This window comes from Oncorhynchus kisutch, linkage group LG27, assembly GCF_002021735.2.
Source record: "Oncorhynchus kisutch isolate 150728-3 linkage group LG27, Okis_V2, whole genome shotgun sequence".
NCBI classification, from domain to species: domain Eukaryota; kingdom Metazoa; phylum Chordata; class Actinopteri; order Salmoniformes; family Salmonidae; genus Oncorhynchus; species Oncorhynchus kisutch.
The window spans coordinates 24,057,535-24,074,824 of NC_034200.2; the positions used below are offsets into that span (position 1 = coordinate 24,057,535).

Below are 17,290 nucleotides of genomic sequence, written 5' to 3' on the forward strand. Positions count from 1 at the left end.
AGATAGATACGAGACATTGGACAGCATTTGAAGCTTCAACCGTATGAAATGATTCGACGCATATATTTGACGTCAATGTTGAATGATGCTGTAATCGATTACTGTTCCTTATCAAGATTCCAGTTGCATCACGGGAAAGCGCGATGTTCAAAATCCACTTCCGTTTTTTTTCAGTCATGGAGGAACGGAGCAGGTACACAACTAGTGAGATCGCTTATCTATTGTTAATTAATATCGTTAGACAATTTTTTATCGACGTTAGCGTTATAAAAATAGATTGCTAACCGAGCTGTTGTTCAGCGACTGAGGAAATCAGGCCGTATCAAAACAGCAGCTGCTTAGCCAAAACTAGCTCTCAAAAACTCTTAAATTAGTCGGTATTCTGCACACTACAGTTTTCAGCGATTAGCTTCGCAGAAGACTAGCCCATGTGAACTACAATCCCAATGCTGTGTTTTTAATGTCAGTCATCACTTGCAATACGGCTTTCGAAATAAATGGTCCTTATCTTTCATCAGCGAGAAAGGCTCAAAATAAAAAATATACTGTAACTTGCACAGAAAGAAAAGTTACTGTATCATTTTGCACAGATCCATACGGCTATGGGTGCCTCTAGACCAATATTGGACATAATGTGTTTATTCCTTAGTCAAATTACCTTACATGTTCTGTTTAAAGGGCGAATTGGCTCTGGAAGCCAAAACAGACAAATATTCAATCTAAATGTGAATTGATTCTCAATTGCAGTACTGTTTTAGAAACATAAATCCCTCTACTTTCATCACAATTTCACAAATGTAAAATAAACACTTACTGCACACTGTTTTTAACACCAGTTGCAGTAAAGTATATTTCAGTGACTACACCTGGCGTCTGTCATCTGTTTACACAGGTGTTTGGAGATGCAGATTGCAAGAGCGCAAGTAGTCCACTCTTGTCTGTTTTCTTTAAACACGCGCTGTGACATGGAACAATGGCAGTGTGGGAACACTAACCTTATTAATAAGGTGTGTAGTAATTGAACCCGTTAAAAAAAATAATACTCGTTGATATGAAAGATGCCTTCCTGTTTCCAAAACCATACCGCAAGTGATGTTTAGAGCAAGCGATAGGGCTCTTAACAAAACACCCCTGGTCAGAAGAGTGTAATTTTACACTGCTTGGTGTAAAATAAATGTTACACTACCTATCATAACATAATGTTCTTTACAGCATTGTAAAGACCCCACTCAACAATGTCTTGGCACAACGAAGGAGCAAGAGTTACAGGCGATCCATGCGAGGCTGCGTTGAAGCAACTAATCTGGGATACACATCAGGCCATCTGACAGCTCTAAGAATACCAAGAAGTAGAAGAACTCCAAAATCACTTGATATCACAGTAAGTAGCTAAAACCAATTGTGGTTGTATTCACAACTATTCAACATCATTGTGTAGACTCAATAATGTGTAGGCTTGATCCTGTAGCCCTGTTTGATATTTTTAGACATTATCCTTTGAGTGTTGTATTTGCAGCCATCTGACTTCTCTCTTTGCTCTCTAGAAACAGGTTGACCCAGACCAAGTGGCACTCCTGGTGACGAAAGAATGGGAGCTGTCGTACGTGACACCTCTGTACCAGTTCAGACACACTCAGTTGAAATCCTATTCAAAGCATCTATCAGCTTTCATTGTATCAGAGAAGCAACAGGGCCTGGCGATTGAAGTTGGCCAGGAATTGGGCTTCAAGGTACATTTCTCGGTGGTCCTTGGGTTGGCAGAGACGGATGAAGATGCTGAGACGGTTTTCATACAGGTAAGGTTTTTTCTCTCTAAATGTAGTTTACAGTACATGCTATATTCTTCTGTGAAATCCGATTGTGGTGTTCAATGTCATCTGTTGTTCTCATCCTCAGATTCTCTCCAGACAAGCGTTTGCTACAAAAGATGATGCTCAGAAGGTTGTGTGGAGTGGCTGGCTGACCTGCGTCAACGGTGACTTAGAGTATCTCCGATCACTACCATCAGAATTTGTCAGTTTGCCTTTGCTCTGTACCAGGGGACCAGAGTCTCTCACAGTTTTGGTCAAATCCTGGTTTGAAAAGACATTTGACTGTTGCTTTGGCCCTCTTGGTATCAACTCTGCCAACCTCCAGTGGCTCGCAGCCCTGTGGATTGGGTGCCACCCCACCATCAACATCCAATACCTGAAACTGGTTTGGACCCTTCCAACACTACCCCCTATGGATGTTAAGTACACCATCCACCCACAAGATGCCTGGGAGCTTTGGGACAGTGTGCGGCAGGATGACACAACAGATGTCAGCATCGAGGAGGTCACCAGGTTCATCAAAGGGCTGCAGTCACACTTCTTCAGGCACTTCAGGATAGAATTGTCCGCTGGGTCACTGATGCAGGTCTCCACGGCTTTGGGTTCTTCTCACCATAGTGGAAAAATCAAGGTAGATATCATGCACACATCTGGAGAAGTATCTAGAACTTTAGATCCTAATGAAATGCTATGAGTGAAACAGATCTGCTATCTCTTTTCCTTCACAGATTGCAAGCCCTACCTACATCACCACCATCCTGCAGCTGCTGACAGAATGTGCCCTCCTGAAGATGCCCATCTAATCAACATTTGCATGTAAACCTCACAATTACTGTCCATATGAAATTAAACTGTTTGACATGTATATTCCTGTAAATAGCATAAGTACCTGTATTGTATGAAAAGGCAAGTGCATACACTACAAAATAACAATTGCTGCTGCATTTGTTCTCTATAGATATTATTCATTACAAGCTAAAAGTGTAGACATAATTGTGCTACCGGGGGTGATTTGTGGCCAATATACCATGGCTAAGGGCTGTTCTTAGGCGCAATGCAGAGTGCCTGGATACAGCCCGTAGCCGTGGTATATTGCCAATATACCACATACACCTGAGGTACCTTATTGCTATTATAAACTGAGTACCAATGTAATTAGACCAGTAAAAATAAATGTTTTGTCATAACTGTGGTATACAGTCTGATATACCATGGCTTTCAGCATTCATGGCACAAACCACCCAGTTTATAATTTATTATATAATCAGGTTTGAGACATGGTAAATCCATTGCCATCAAGTAACTTGGGCAGAAGTTCTCCTATATATATATATATATATAAATATACACAATCCTTTCCAGATATACAGTACAGTGAATCAAGTGGCTAAGTGAAAACTAACAAAGCCTAGTTTCCCAGAGAACTAGCCTTGTAATCCCTGTGCAGTGATTTCCTAAATGGTTCAAATACAGATTGTTTTTTGAGCTTATTAAAGTTGGAAATAAAAAAGGTTTTTATTAACAGAATGGGTTATTTTGTCAGTACACAGACAAATCCAAAACAGTTAATAAGGATAAAATGCCACGTGTTTTATCAAGGCTTATAGCTCATAAAGAGATCTCAGACCTTCAGCAGAAATTAAGCATCCCTCATCTTTCTTCCTAAACATTTTCCCCCAAAACGCTTCCATACTTATGTGTGAAAAAGGGACATTCATTTCAAAAGGTAGCAATTTCTCTACCACTGAATGACCGGTAAAGGCTAATAATTACTTGTGAGCAGATGACACATTTGGGTGATATACATACGCATAGGGATAGAGTTTCAGCAGAACACATGATGAAATGTTTCTGCTCAATGGTAACATGGGATTTATATAGACATTAAAATGCTTCGAGTATCACGGTACAGCTGGTGTGTTTTAGTGCCTTAGCCCCTTTTAAAACAGGCTTCTGGGTTTTTGCATTGGATTTGTCTATTTCTTCTGCGATTAACAGCGGCTGAGCTGGAGCTGTGTTTGTGAGACAAGGAAGACAGTTCTCACAAAAATGTCTAAAGTCTGAACGGTTTGACTACAAACTTATGACTCCACTATGAAACTCTTGAGATAACTACAAACATGCACTGTTTTGCTCACAAGCCAAAAGAGTCATTAGAAGGTAAAGGCTCTTCTACATTCATTGGACATCCCAGGATGTCATAGTATCTATGACATAGTATCTATAATACTGTGATAAGCTCACAGTTGCTGCCACAAATTCCACACAGCTGTCACTGAATAGTTGGATATTTATTTCCAACTGAGAAAACCATTTCTATACTTACAGCAATTTTATAAATTCCTTTTCTACAAGGTTTTTGCTTGCTGAACCTTGTTTTCATTGACATTTGTGAATAAAACTCATAAATGCAACTGTTCATGTCAAATTATTTTGTGTTCTACTTGTAGCCATGGTTGTCCTGAAAAGAAAATGGCAAAACACTTCAATGTGAGGCAAAATTTGCGGGCGTCGCAGGCAGATATATGAAAGTAGTGTACTTCAGGTTTTTCACCTAGGGATTGCCTGGGTCGGGCCTGATAAGGTTATGAGGTCATTTTTCAATTAAGTATATTACTGAATGTCCATCCATGTTTTGCATGCTCACCAAATAATAGGTTAAAATGCATAATACATCAACCGGTTTATTATTCCTTACTATGTTTTAGATGAACCACAATGCAACTCATTCCTCAAGAATAATCTCTAATAGATTAAAGTGCAAGACTGTCTCAGAAATGTGTCATATAATGTTAAACGCACAAGCGATGTGTCAAGGAGTTGCTCCTAAAATAATATCAACTGTTATCCAGCCTTAAATGGGCAATAACAATCTTGTATGAAACAGTTATATACACTGAGTATATAAAACATTAAGAACACCTGCTCTTTCCCTTACATACTGACCAGGTGAATCCAGGTTCAAGCTCTTATTGGTGTCACTTCTTAAATCCACTTCAATCAGTATAGATGAGGGGGAGGAAACAGGATTTTTAAGATGTGAGACATGGTTAGTGTATGTGTGCCATTGATGGAAAAGAGAAAACATTTAAGTGCCTTCGAACATGGTATGGTGCAACTCATTATTAGGAAGGTGTTCCTAATACTTGGTATACTCAGTATAATATTTTGTAAGCAGCACAGTGCTAACATCTTAGTCGGCCAACAATTGACCCCCAGTTGTGAATGTAGAACTCCAGGTTATGCTCAGTGTCTACCTCCAATAAAAACAGCCAAAAAATAAAATATTCTAAAATAATTATAATCACAGTGCATTCAATTTAGAGGAGATTCAAACAACTGCCTAACAAGTTAAACTATTCACAATGAAGATCAGGAGAAGCAATGCGACCACATCCTACATTTTCAGTTAAACATCAGTTCTCTTTGACGATTCTTCATCATGCCCCATTTAATATTTAAATGTAAACTCAATGTTGGTATAGTATAACAGGTCACACAGCAAAAGTCTGAACTGTATCCTAAAGTGCAGCTGCATCATTCCATTTCAGTAACAGAAAAAGGGGAAATTAAGTGTTTGCCGCAGTGATGTCATAAATAAGTTCCTCATGTGATTGATGCAGGCCTATTCAGTTGGTTCCTCTTGGCCTTGGCTGGCTTGGCGTGTCAAGTCATAATACAGGAAGTACAGAATAGAGAGATGAACCATAGACTACTAGATGAGAAGCCTTCTAGACTTGACACATCTTGTAGTCACTCAAGACATTTCCTTGGCTTGCCAATTACACGGCTGTGGATGAGTTAAAGTTAATATAGTCTTCCTTCCTTGTTTCTTTCAGAGGCACAAGCGACGGTGAGTCCTTTAAACTGGTGGCGTTACCATATGTGGGATTCACAGTGAGTCATTTTGATAACACCAACACCTCCTCCAAGTCGCCTGTAGTTCATTCCACCGTAGAGTCTGGAGGACAAGAAGAAAATGAATAACAGGTTCTCTCAGGTTCAACACAAGCACTCTTAGGGTAATACATCTTAAGTAACCTCTTGCATGCAGTTACCTACCTCCATGTGTTAGCGTCAGGATCATAGACCTCTATTGTTTTAAGATATGTTGTCCCATCAAAGCCGCCCACAGCCATTAACTGACCATTTACCACCGCTAGTCCAACCTGCAAGACAACCAATGCTCCAAACATCAACAGGTGAAAGCCAACGTTTGATTAATTTCCTATTCTTCCACACTTCATCTAGTTCATCCCAACAAAGTTGATTCAATTACCTGATTTGATCAAAAGCTCTAACACTTTGCCTGCTTACCCTAAAATAAAAGACTCAAACCAATCAAAAGTCTAATGTAAGAGATCCAGACTGACCCCACTACGTCTTGAAGTCATGGCTACAACAGGTGACCACTGGTTGGTCCTGGGGTTGTAGCGCTCGGCACTGCTCAGCTCGGTGGTGTCGTCACGACCGCCTACAGAGTAGATCATGTCTTGGTACACTGCACAGCCTAGGTGTTTCCTCCTGGTGCCCATGGGAGAGACGGTGTGCCAGCGGTTCTCTTGCGGATTGTACCTCTCCACTGTGCTCACAAAAGAGCAGCGCAAACATGCAAATGTTAGAGGGGGGGGGGGGGGGGGGGGGTTAGAGCAGGGCCATATTCATTAGGGTACACTGTAGCAAAACCTAGCAAGAAAACAAAAACAAGTATTTTTTACTGGACAAGTTCAGGTGGTTCCTCCCTGTTTCAGTCAGTCTTCTTCCATTTGGTGCCTAACTAATATGATAAAGATATCTGTAGGGAACTTTGTGGGCATTTATGTGATTGTAGGATCTCTTTTCTTAGGATCTCTAAAGCTTCTCATGTGACTGATAGGTGGAAATAAATAAAGTAGTATACACCCTTTTAGTGATGTGCTGACCAATGAAAGCTACTGTACTGTTTTCTAAGTAATTCATATGTACCTGTATTGAGAGGGGACGTGCCATCAGAGCCTCCCACTGCATAGAGGAAGCCCCCCAGTACAGCCACGGCTACACCCAGGCGCCTGGTGCTCATCGAGGCCACGCGTGTCCATTTGTTCTCCTTGGGGTCATATCTGCAACAGATCATGCATACAGTCAGATTACTCAGAGGAGGCAGCTTTCTGTGATATTTTAGGATGCATGTAAAAATGTTTATTATAATACTTTTAGTATTGCAAGATGATTTGTCTTCACCTCAACTTGATAGAACACACTATATAGTCACCTTTCAACAATGTTGAGACACGATACTCCATCTTGGCCCCCTACTGCGTACAGATACCCTCCCAGGACAGCCACACCCACACTGGTTCTGCACGTGCTGGTGGGAGCCACATCACTACTCCACTGATTGGTCTTGGGGTCATACCTGTTGTGGAGAGTGATTTGAGTACAGTACAGTAAGATAAGGAGGTTAAACAATGGAAGGAAGATAAGCCTCTTGATAAGATCTGGCAGGTGTTCCAATATTTACTATTTAGTGCACTACCTTGACCAGAGCACTATATACAGTAGGGGACATAGTGCCATTTGGGATGAGGCCCTATAAATAAACATTAACGAGGTGGTGACACGTGGACGTTGTTTTAGAAACAGGGAAAAAAATGTTAACCTTTCCACACTGTTGAGATATGAGGACCCGTCATGGCCGCCGACAGCATAGAGAAGATCATCAAGGACACTGACCCCCACTCCACAGCGCCTCTTACTCATGGAAGCCACCATGCGCCACTCGTTGGTCTGTGGGTCATATCGCTCCACACTGGAAATGGCATCCCCACTGCACCACCCTCCAACTTCGAATATGAAAGAGGAAATAAAACACTTTGTAGGACTTTGTCTCTTCTAACCCTAACCTTTGGAATATTTTGTATATTCAATGGACAACATGTTGGCCAAACTAGGCATGACTGTTATTTTGAAAACCTTTTATAAGCAGATGTGATCAGCCACACATACTGAAAGAATGCTGTAATGTTAAACAGTTCTAAGACACTAACCTGCAAACAGCACTTCTCCACACCGGATGGGCTTCCGGGGCCGTGTTCTTGGCCCTTGCATTAGAGGTCGCTCTTGGGGCAAGAGGAGGTAGTTCTTTGCCTCATCAACCAGGTCTCTGCACTCCTCATCACTTTTGATGAGAGGGTCTGATCCCACCGTTCCCACCAGAAATTTAGGGCTCAGAAGAGGAAGACGAACATGCTGGAGGACCTACAACCAGAAAACATATCCTGAATCAATGACTTACCAGGTGGAATAACACACTTTCGGTTTCACACTGTCGCTAGTCTTATGTCTTACGTCTTACATTTCCTTTTGGAATTAAAACTAAAATGTGTATAAAGTTTGAGTAATGGAAAAGAACATTCTATCTCATACTTTGAAATAATCAAGTGTTGACATAGCAGCTATCACCTGTGGCAGCTGTGGCCGGCGCTCCTGAATGCTGTACTTGACCCAGGCCATGACTGCGTTGAAAACCTGCTCTTCACTTCGCACATTCAGTTCATCGCTGGAGATAATGTCTATCAGCTGGTTGGCTGGAAGCAGCATGAACTCCTCACTCTCCATCACCTGAGGGCAAAGTAAGCTAAATTACTTCAGTCATCCTTTCACCAGTTGAAACCTGTTAAAAGCCCACAAAAAAGACAGGGGCTGTGCTCAATAGAATGATGAATGGAAAGGCAGTAAAGTTAAACCGGCAGCAGCATCTAATTGACATTTGAAAATTCTGAAAGATCAACGGTAGTTATTTCCTGAGGATACAAATAACATGGGGATTTAAATTCATAGAAATACTAAACTGGGTGTAATTTTTTGTTTGTTGACAATGTAGAAAGGCAGAAAGGCTAAAATTAGACTCTCTCTGGAGTTCACTAACAGGTAACCAGTGTGGATTTTCAAATTAATAGCTAAACTAAGTGACTAACTAATCCTAAAACAAAAATGTCCTTCTTATAAGCAGAGGTAAGACAAGCAACATTTTCTAAATAATAAAATAAACAGATTCAAGATTGTGCCTCAGAGAGTGAGTGCACAGACTCACATGTATGAAAAAGAGAGACCACCTCACCTCTTGAAAGTTGTGCTGTGTAAACTTGTCAGCTATCCTCAGCAGCTCGCGGCAGGAGTGGGTGTCAGCAAATGCACGGATACCCAGGCAATTGGAGGGGTCCAACTGACGCTTGAGAAACTCGCAGCAAGCCTCCTGAATCTCAGCCAGTTGTAACAGACAAGCGGCGGGCAGCAGCGTCTGCACGTTGCCCTCCTCTACAGTAACCTGCGAAGTGTAGGCAAAGTCAATGAGAAGCTCCATGGCCCGCTCGTCTATGTCCCGGATCACAACCTCAGTCTGCCGACTCTCAGCCAGCTCGCCTGTGAACATGGCCCTGAAGTAAGGGCTGCAGGCCGACAGGATCACCCGGTGGGCATATATCTTTTTGGCACCAACCACCAACACGACATCACACAGTTCCCTGTGCTTGCGTAGCAGATTGATGACCTCTAACGTCTGGCGAGGGTGCTTGTCCGACACATAGGGCATGCGTGCCGGCTGGGGCACACCCTCCGGGAGCTTGTTGGGGTCACCCAGTGTGCAGCGTGCGGTGATGTCCATTCCGGTATTGTCTGGGCGTGCACTTGTACCCCTGCAGAACAGACACATAAAGCCAGAGTTCAGGGATAAACATCCACAATCCAACACTGATTTATCATAAAAAACAGTCACCACAAAACCTAATCAAAGTTAATAATTGGTCTTGTTGGTACTGTCAATGTTGGTATTGGTGGGAGCCAGAATCAAAGTTGACATAATACTCTAATTCCTTAGCTAAACAGACATCAGCTATGTCTGAACTAAGGACAGTTGAGGTCTATATGTGAAAGAACCAAGTACCAAGACAGAAACATCCCCTTTCAACTAGGCTATGACTTACAATGTCTACAGTGCAATCCAAGGCCTTTTCAGCTAGCATCTGTTACCCCCCGAGCAACTGCCTGAGCAATTCTTGTTGCCAAACAGTAATCAACTCTTCCAATTATAGCTCAATTTGCAGTGGCTACAGGAGACTTTCTCTGACCTCCTACACTATGTAAATGGGGCATAAGCTATTACACAGAACAAATGAGGACTGTCTTTCAATACTTACCGGCCTAAATAAGGTCTTTCTTTGATTCTACATGGATGAATTTGTCAAACCACAAAGACTCAAATTGGCCTTGAAACATGGCGCCACAGCTATTTGGGTATTGATGCAAGTGATACTGGCTACAGGCCTAGCACTCCCAGTTTCACCAACCCCTAGCTGGGTTTCTCATCTCTGTGGAGTTGGGTTGCAACGACTGTCGGTGGCGTGTACCTCCGACTACATGGAGTTGCTGTCAGTTGATAGGAGGAAACAGCCAGTGGTTGCATTTGATGAAAGTTTTATTTAAAAAGTATGGATTTCAGCAAACATTGAAAGGCAAGCAGCTACAGAAGACAAACATAGGGGCACCACAAGGGTTTAAGAAATATATTTTTTACAAGTATCGACTGACAGCGACTTGATGTAGTTGGAGGTTCAGACCAGCCACATTCGTTTCCACTCAACTCCATTGATGTGATGTACATTGTTGAGTTGAGAAAAATTTGTCTAACCAGCCCCAAGACACCTCACTGGTTTGGGGTCATTTCCAAATAATCATAGGTGAAGCATCCTACTCCACTTATATAATAGAAGCATACAGAACTCAACCCCCATTCATTTTTATAACATTTTTATACATGTTGATTTGACGATTTCCAGCAAACCTAGCCTACATCTGAAATTTCTATAATTTGCCATGAAGAATGATTAACTAAGCGAGGACACAATTGTCATTGGATGAGCATTCATTTTTAACTGAATGAGATATAAACATTTACGCCACACAAAAAAAGCTCAAATCATCACATACCTGCGCATTGGCTTTCCGTCCATGCACAGAAAAACAACCTTTGGTCCCACAACTTTTTGCCAACCTTTGTGAATGGAAAAACAAAGGAGGGATAAGTTCCAATTTATTATAAGGAGGGATGTTAGCCCACACAAGCCACTACTACTGTAACATACAGAGGAAAAAACACACTTGTGTTTCCCATATTGAGGTCACCATGATATGCAAGTAACGACTAGTTATGACAACTAGCTAGAAAATGTGTACCCTATTCGAAATGTCTTGGTAGATAGCTGACCAGTTAACAGCCCGATAGGCTAATAGCTAGGTACTGTTGATCCAGATGAGATTGAAATCTAACTACTGTAGCTAACAAACTAGCTAGAAAAACAAGCTACTATTAGACAAAGACTCAAACTAAGCTAGGAAATAACTGACGCTTACTAGCTAGCTAATTGTTATATTTAGAGGGCTATGTAGCTAGCAGACTGCATTTAATTCTAAAAATAAATAAAAGATATCTCGCTAACATCGAATGTTAGCATTTAGCAAGCTAGCTGGCTACTCTAGCCAACTTTCAGGAAAGCAGCTAACGTTAGCTAGCCGCCTCCTTGCTAGAGCTAACGGTCTGGCTAGGTTAGCTAACCACAAATATTTTCCATGGAGAAATGCTATCGTTACTGGATCAAGAAAAGATGCAGGTCGAAAACAAATACTTACCTTATATTTCCATTCGAACGTCTAGCAAAGTGACAGATCGCCAATATTTCAAAAGCTACATTGCAGAATCACAAGCTACGCTTTCTTTAGACATTCCATAAAATTACAATCGACAGGAAATGTGCATTGTTGTGTATTTCAGCGCAAGGTCCCCCCTCGGAACGATTATTGGCTGGTATTCCACTAGCACATAGTTCCGATGTGCGCATTGCACAGGAAAACACAAGAATGAGTAAATGTTTGTGGGGATTATACACTTTCCACGTCTTTTTTGTGTGTATATAACGTTGCACTTTCCACACCAATCAAATGACAAAAAGACAATACAGGTAGTCATCGTTTCCTTTTCTTTTAAGGATTGGTGTTAGTAGGGAAGGAAAAAGGAGTGACCCTTGTATCCATGGAAACAATACGTGTAATTTATTTATCTAGCAAGATTACTTTGCCAATGAACCACAGCATACTACGATATACCAGAACAATGCAGTCAATTGAAGAAAATGCTGTATTTCACTATGCTTTGACTGGAGACATCGAAGGTCTACAAAAACATTTGGAAAACGAGTGCCTTTCTGGCAATGAAGAGCCACCAGAGGATTTGTTCTGGGAAAAGGATGAACTGGGTAGAAATGCACTTTTCATTGCATGTATGCTGGGAAGAAGCACCACCGTGCGGGAACTTTTGAAGCATGGAGCTCATGTTAACGAGTGTACAGCAAGAGGTAGGTGTTCCAAGTTCTAACAATAGAATTGGAACTAGACTACTTGGCGCGCGCGCGCGCACACACACACACACGCACACACACACACACACTTGTTAAACATCAACGGATCACATCTCTAGTAATAATACACAATACCATGGTCATTTTGATTTTCAAATACAGGTTATTCCCCACTGCATTGTGCAGCCCTCTGGGGCCAGCTTGAGACAGTGAAAACTTTGGTGGAACTTGGTGCCAACATGCAGGCGAAGAACTTCCGCAGGGAGAGAGCCATGGAAGTTGCCTCCCGTTATTCTAAAATGGATTGTGCAGAATATCTTACTTGGGCAGGTGAGATAGAATGAAAATATGAGAGTCAGGCACTTGTATAAGCTTCTGGATGAGGCCAGTGTGTGTGTGTGTGTGTGTGTGTGTGTGTGTGTGTGTGTGTGTGTGTGTGTGTGAGAGAGAGAGAGATAGATGAGATATATGAGATGCACTTCCTTCCATAGCATGTGCTGCATGTAAAAACATAATTATTAACATCATTATTACACTCCAGAGGCTAAGCAGGACTTGCAGTCCTACATAACACATGTGAGAGACACCATTGCTGACCCAGAGAAGGTTCAAGGGAAACTCAACAAGGAGGATAAGGTAACACAATTACATTAACTCAATAAACTATTGTACTCCCAGTAGACATCTCCCTCTCTTGTCCTTTTTACAACTTTTTTTTCTCTCTACCTAGATCATATGTACAAACACCTGCTCAGTAAAGTCGGATTGGATCCAGAATGCCAAGAACCCATCTATCCAAGACTTCATTGAGCAGAGGAGACATCTTGAGGACATTATTATCCCCATTCTGTCCAAGCTCACGACTCAACGTGAGTATGACTATCAAATGATTTTGTGCAGGATCGTAATTCAAGTCTATCTCATTTGTTTATTGTCCTTATCTACACAGCACATTATGCATCCTGGATGTGTTATATTGGAAACCTATTCTACCCACTTTGACATTGTGTGGATGTATACTGACTGAATATCTATGACTTGAGAGTGATGCATTTTTATTTCTATTTGCAGCTGAAGTCACAGCTAAAGCAAGCAAAAACTGAAGATAAACAATGTGTCACAATCAAATATGGGTCCAGAGAAGGTCTAAAATGGTTAAACTGACCAAAGTGGAATTTGTCGACCATTGCATGTACTATCAAAATATTTTAAATAATAAAATATCAGAACCACCATAATTTATCATGTGTGCATTGTCTTTGCAAGTTAACAGATGACTAGGTTAATGACTGGGGTTATGATTTTGAGGTGGAATTCTCAACAGACTATACTTACCACAGTGGGGAGACATAGTACACAGTTTGGTGTTGTGAGAAGTCTGAGTGAAAAGACATAAACGAATGGTTTATATACATAGTTGATATAAGCACGTATAAGACATGCTGAAAGTAGTATGTAATCTATTGATGATATAAATGATAAAACTAGCAATAACATAATTGAGGTATGGTAGTTTAATTCACTCACGTGAAGACAACTTTGTATATTTTAAATGGTATTCAAATAAGACAATTAGCTAGGTATCAATTCAATGTATCAAATAGAAAATTAGTTGCTGCACCATTATGTTTTTATTAGTGAAATAGTATATTAAATTGCAGCCTACATCAGACCTATATTTGCAATGTTAATACAATTGTCCCATTGCTGGAGTCTGTATTTCAAAGATTTTTAATAATTGACAAAAAAATCTGTTCATAATATATGCACATCATAGACGCTTCTAAATAATTGTTCTTACTCTTGTTCATGTGGAATCTGACACAGCAGGGCACACCCCTTTGCCTTGAACCCATGCGTAAACGATTGGCTCTGTGATCCTCTGCTCTCTCCTGGATCCCAATAATCTTGCGCTGGCATGCGATAGAAGTGGAAATTTGGGTTTGGATAATAAATGTGACTCCCATGGAAGAGGGAAGAGAAACCTAACCTCGTGAGTACCGGTTCCTGTATTCAAGAATGGGCGAATCAGTGACGTCACAGCTACACAAACTTATTTGGCTACCTACACATTTGCTTGGAATAACAAGGGGATAGTACTAGACGTTCGGGACTTTTTCTGCGCGTGGTCCTGTTGGAGCAGCACTCTACCTCTGATCGCTGGGTAAGGAGGATATGGGAACAAGACCGTTGGCGACAATGTCAACAGTGTAGCTAAAAACTGTTATTGTTACCACTAGACTGCAATACAATGTTGATTGCTAGCCCGCAGTAAGTAGTATGAAAGAAAAAATTATGGTAGGGCTTTCGTCTAACTAGCTGGAACGCTAGTTTATACCAAACAATGAAATAGCTAGCGCGAGCTAGTAAACGCGAGAAAACTTAGCCCGGTTAAACTGTAATGTTTTGACATAAAGCTAACTCACCAGCAGTTAAATTAAGTAGCTAACGTCATTGCTTCCTTTTGATGATTAACGTTACGTCGTGGACTTTCCGATTTGGACACCGTTTCTACTTGGAAGTTATTGGAAAGGTGATTCTAGTATGCAGACCGACTTAGTCACAGGCGACGTGGATTCTCTTCATGGTGGACTTCTTTCCTTGGATCCATTGGTGGACCGAATCCTGCGGGATTCTTTATGTCAGCAACAAGGATGGGTGCGCGTATATGGTAAGATGGACAGCCAATTTTCAAAGCTTCTTCTCTAACTGCATTGTGCACTGAGGTGAGAAGTGTTCTGTGCATTTTGACATCTAAAAATCCTATTCCAACGTTGCCATAATAACATCAGTGTCGAGATTGGAAAAAATGGCACATGGCTTAAGGGAACAAGCATCTACTTCTCAGTAACCATAGACATAATTTACCCCATATATAATCGAACACCATTGGTTGTCCCTATTGTGCGATTATGTACATTGGCTTTGCTCGATCATGCCAAAATCACAGTAAGTATAATTTGAGTATTTGCCATGGCACTGGTACATATTTGCCACCCAACAGAAGGATATCCAACTTCCTACTTTATTTCATATTTGTTTAAGGTGAGTCATTATGGAGAGATTGAATTACCTATTTTTGTCAAGTGGCTAGAACACACAAAAGGCTCTTTAAGAATTCCATGTGCATCATATGTCCAAAAAATGAAATATGGCAACATCCAAAGATGAATGAAGGTCATTTCTTTCTTTCTATTCATATGAAATCATAGGTCTGAGCAGTAGCCTAATATCCAATACTTTGCATGCTTATTTCCAAAGCCCCATCATGGACTACACACAGAACATACAGAAAAAGCAGTTAATTAAACAGTGACACGTCTATATTATCAGGGGACAATTCACGCCACTACCACCAGTAGTGGAGGATTTTCTGGCACCTTATTATGTATCTACATGAATAAGTTAGATCCTATTGTTGGGGCTGGATGATGAGCAGTAGGAATTGTGAAGGTGATGGATGTGAGTTTTGACGTTCCTCACTAGTGAACATGTAGCGAATAGGATTGCAGCATTACCGCCACTATGCAATATGGTTGTGACTTGTGATCAGAGGAAGATGAGCGTATAATGTAATTGCTCTCAGCTGGTGTTAATTTACTGGCCTGATTAATTGCAATGCTATTTATTGATTACTTGTCTATACATCCAGGCGGGGTTTGATCTAAGAATTGCGAGCTACATTTGAACTGATGTACCTTTGTAGCTTACATCCCGTGGTCTTGTTTACATAAACATTTGTCATTTAGCAGACGCTCTTATCCAGAGCGACTTACAGTAGTGAGTGGATACATTTTCATTTTTACTGGTTCCCCGTGGAAATCAAACCCACAACCCTGGCATTGCAAATGCAATGCCCTACCAACTGGGCCACACAGGACCAATAGGCAGGGACTGTTGTCATGGTAGCTCACTCACTTTGATGAATAGAAAGGGATGCTCAATAATATTGTGCTTACACAAAATATCCTTTGCTTTCCGCTACTGTATTTTCTTCAATGTTTTTATAGTTTTTTGATAAGCTTGGATTCCATTCTGTGTCTTTTTCTGCTGATGTTTACATCCATAAATTATTTTTCACAATTAGTCGAGGCCTGCATTGGCTTTGCATTTCCTTGGTCATGCTATAAGCTACCTAGAGCTACTTTGGGTAATTGAACTGTAATGACATGTATAGACTGGATTGATTTCTAGGGTTTTTCCTGCTCCTCTCTCAAAAATTATTATTGAAGGGTCATTCCACCTCAAAAAGCCCAAGAAAGGGGATTTCGACACCCAACATCTCAGATTGCCCTGATATTGTTTCTGTTGTTAGGAACAGATAACATTAGCATTCCTGCAACATTATTATTATTGTTATTATTATATATTTTTCTCACCTTTATTTTACCAGGTAAGCTAGTTGAGAACAAGTTCTCATTTACAACTGCGACCTGGCCAAGATAAGCAAAGCAGTGCGACACAAACAACAACACAGAGTTACACATGGAATAAACAAGCGTACAGTCAATAACACAATATAAAAAGTATATATACAGTGTGTGCAAATGAGGTAAGATTTTACTGAAATATAATTTGATCTCTGAGAAATTTAGATAATCGATTGCAAATGTACCATTTTAATTGATAGGATTCATGTAATATTCAATAAATATAGTACCAAACATCTGATTTGGACCAATTCGTTTTTCTTCTAGCGATGAGTTAGACATGAGGAATCCAAAGAAATTGTCAAAAGCCCCCACATGGATACACCCCACACCAATCCCACCCAACAATGACTATATAGTATCAGTTCTCTGTCTGACAAGTAGTATGGAGCTGTGGCACGGGAGTATTGTTTCTTCATCCTTCATTATGTATTCCCAGTGATTTTTGTGATTAAAAAAATAAAAATATTTTAAAAAATCTTCCTGTTCTGATAAAGGAGTCATTGAAGTTAGGTTTATGTCCCATCCTACATCCTGAAATTACCAGGTTTTGACCACTAGATGGTGCTGTTCCAGGTTACAAAAGGACATTTTGGTTTCCTTACCCTGTATTCAGTCTATTGACAAGGTTGACAGAAATCCATGCTTTGGTTTTGTTGTC

The 17,290-nt window shown here is 40.7% G+C and overlaps 4 protein-coding genes across 5 annotated transcripts in view; 3 read left to right on the plus strand and 1 right to left on the minus strand.

Moving 5' to 3' along the window:
• The first annotated feature begins 77 nt into the window (after positions 1–77).
• cenpl (centromere protein L) lies at positions 78–3,335 on the plus strand. Its single transcript, XM_020463176.2, has 5 exons — positions 78–193; positions 1,213–1,381; positions 1,545–1,796; positions 1,897–2,442; positions 2,540–3,335. Exons 1-5 carry the CDS (start codon positions 144–146, stop codon positions 2,612–2,614), a joined length of 1,092 nt encoding a protein of 363 aa, XP_020318765.1. The 5' UTR covers positions 78–143; the 3' UTR covers positions 2,615–3,335.
• LOC109872074 (kelch-like protein 20) lies at positions 3,302–11,612 on the minus strand. The gene is made up of 11 exons (XM_020463175.2): positions 11,475–11,612; positions 10,776–10,839; positions 8,911–9,484; positions 8,253–8,411; positions 7,838–8,048; positions 7,450–7,633; positions 7,063–7,206; positions 6,777–6,910; positions 6,185–6,393; positions 5,874–5,980; positions 3,302–5,772 (listed from the first exon to the last, which is right to left on the minus strand). The coding sequence occupies exons 2-11, from the start codon at positions 10,796–10,798 to the stop codon at positions 5,688–5,690; spliced, it is 1,830 nt and encodes a 609-aa protein (XP_020318764.1). The 5' UTR covers positions 10,799–10,839; positions 11,475–11,612; the 3' UTR covers positions 3,302–5,687.
• Positions 11,613–11,649: 37 nt separating this feature from the next.
• On the plus strand, positions 11,650–13,437 carry ankrd45 (ankyrin repeat domain 45). Its single transcript, XM_020463177.2, has 5 exons — positions 11,650–12,196; positions 12,362–12,529; positions 12,741–12,835; positions 12,930–13,068; positions 13,271–13,437. Exons 1-5 carry the CDS (start codon positions 11,875–11,877, stop codon positions 13,300–13,302), a joined length of 756 nt encoding a protein of 251 aa, XP_020318766.1. The 5' UTR covers positions 11,650–11,874; the 3' UTR covers positions 13,303–13,437.
• Positions 13,438–14,087: 650 nt separating this feature from the next.
• The window catches only part of rasal2 (RAS protein activator like 2), a 90,876-nt gene continuing 87,673 nt past the window's right edge, over positions 14,088–17,290 (plus strand). The window contains exons 1-2 of one of the 2 annotated variants that reach the window (XM_031806750.1): positions 14,088–14,363; positions 14,722–14,870. In XM_031806750.1, the coding sequence (XP_031662610.1) occupies positions 14,744–14,870 (127 nt within the window). In that variant the 5' untranslated portion in view covers positions 14,088–14,363; positions 14,722–14,743. The remainder of the gene's footprint in view (positions 14,364–14,721; positions 14,871–17,290) is intronic. The other variant, XM_020462628.2, reaches the window with a different exon arrangement.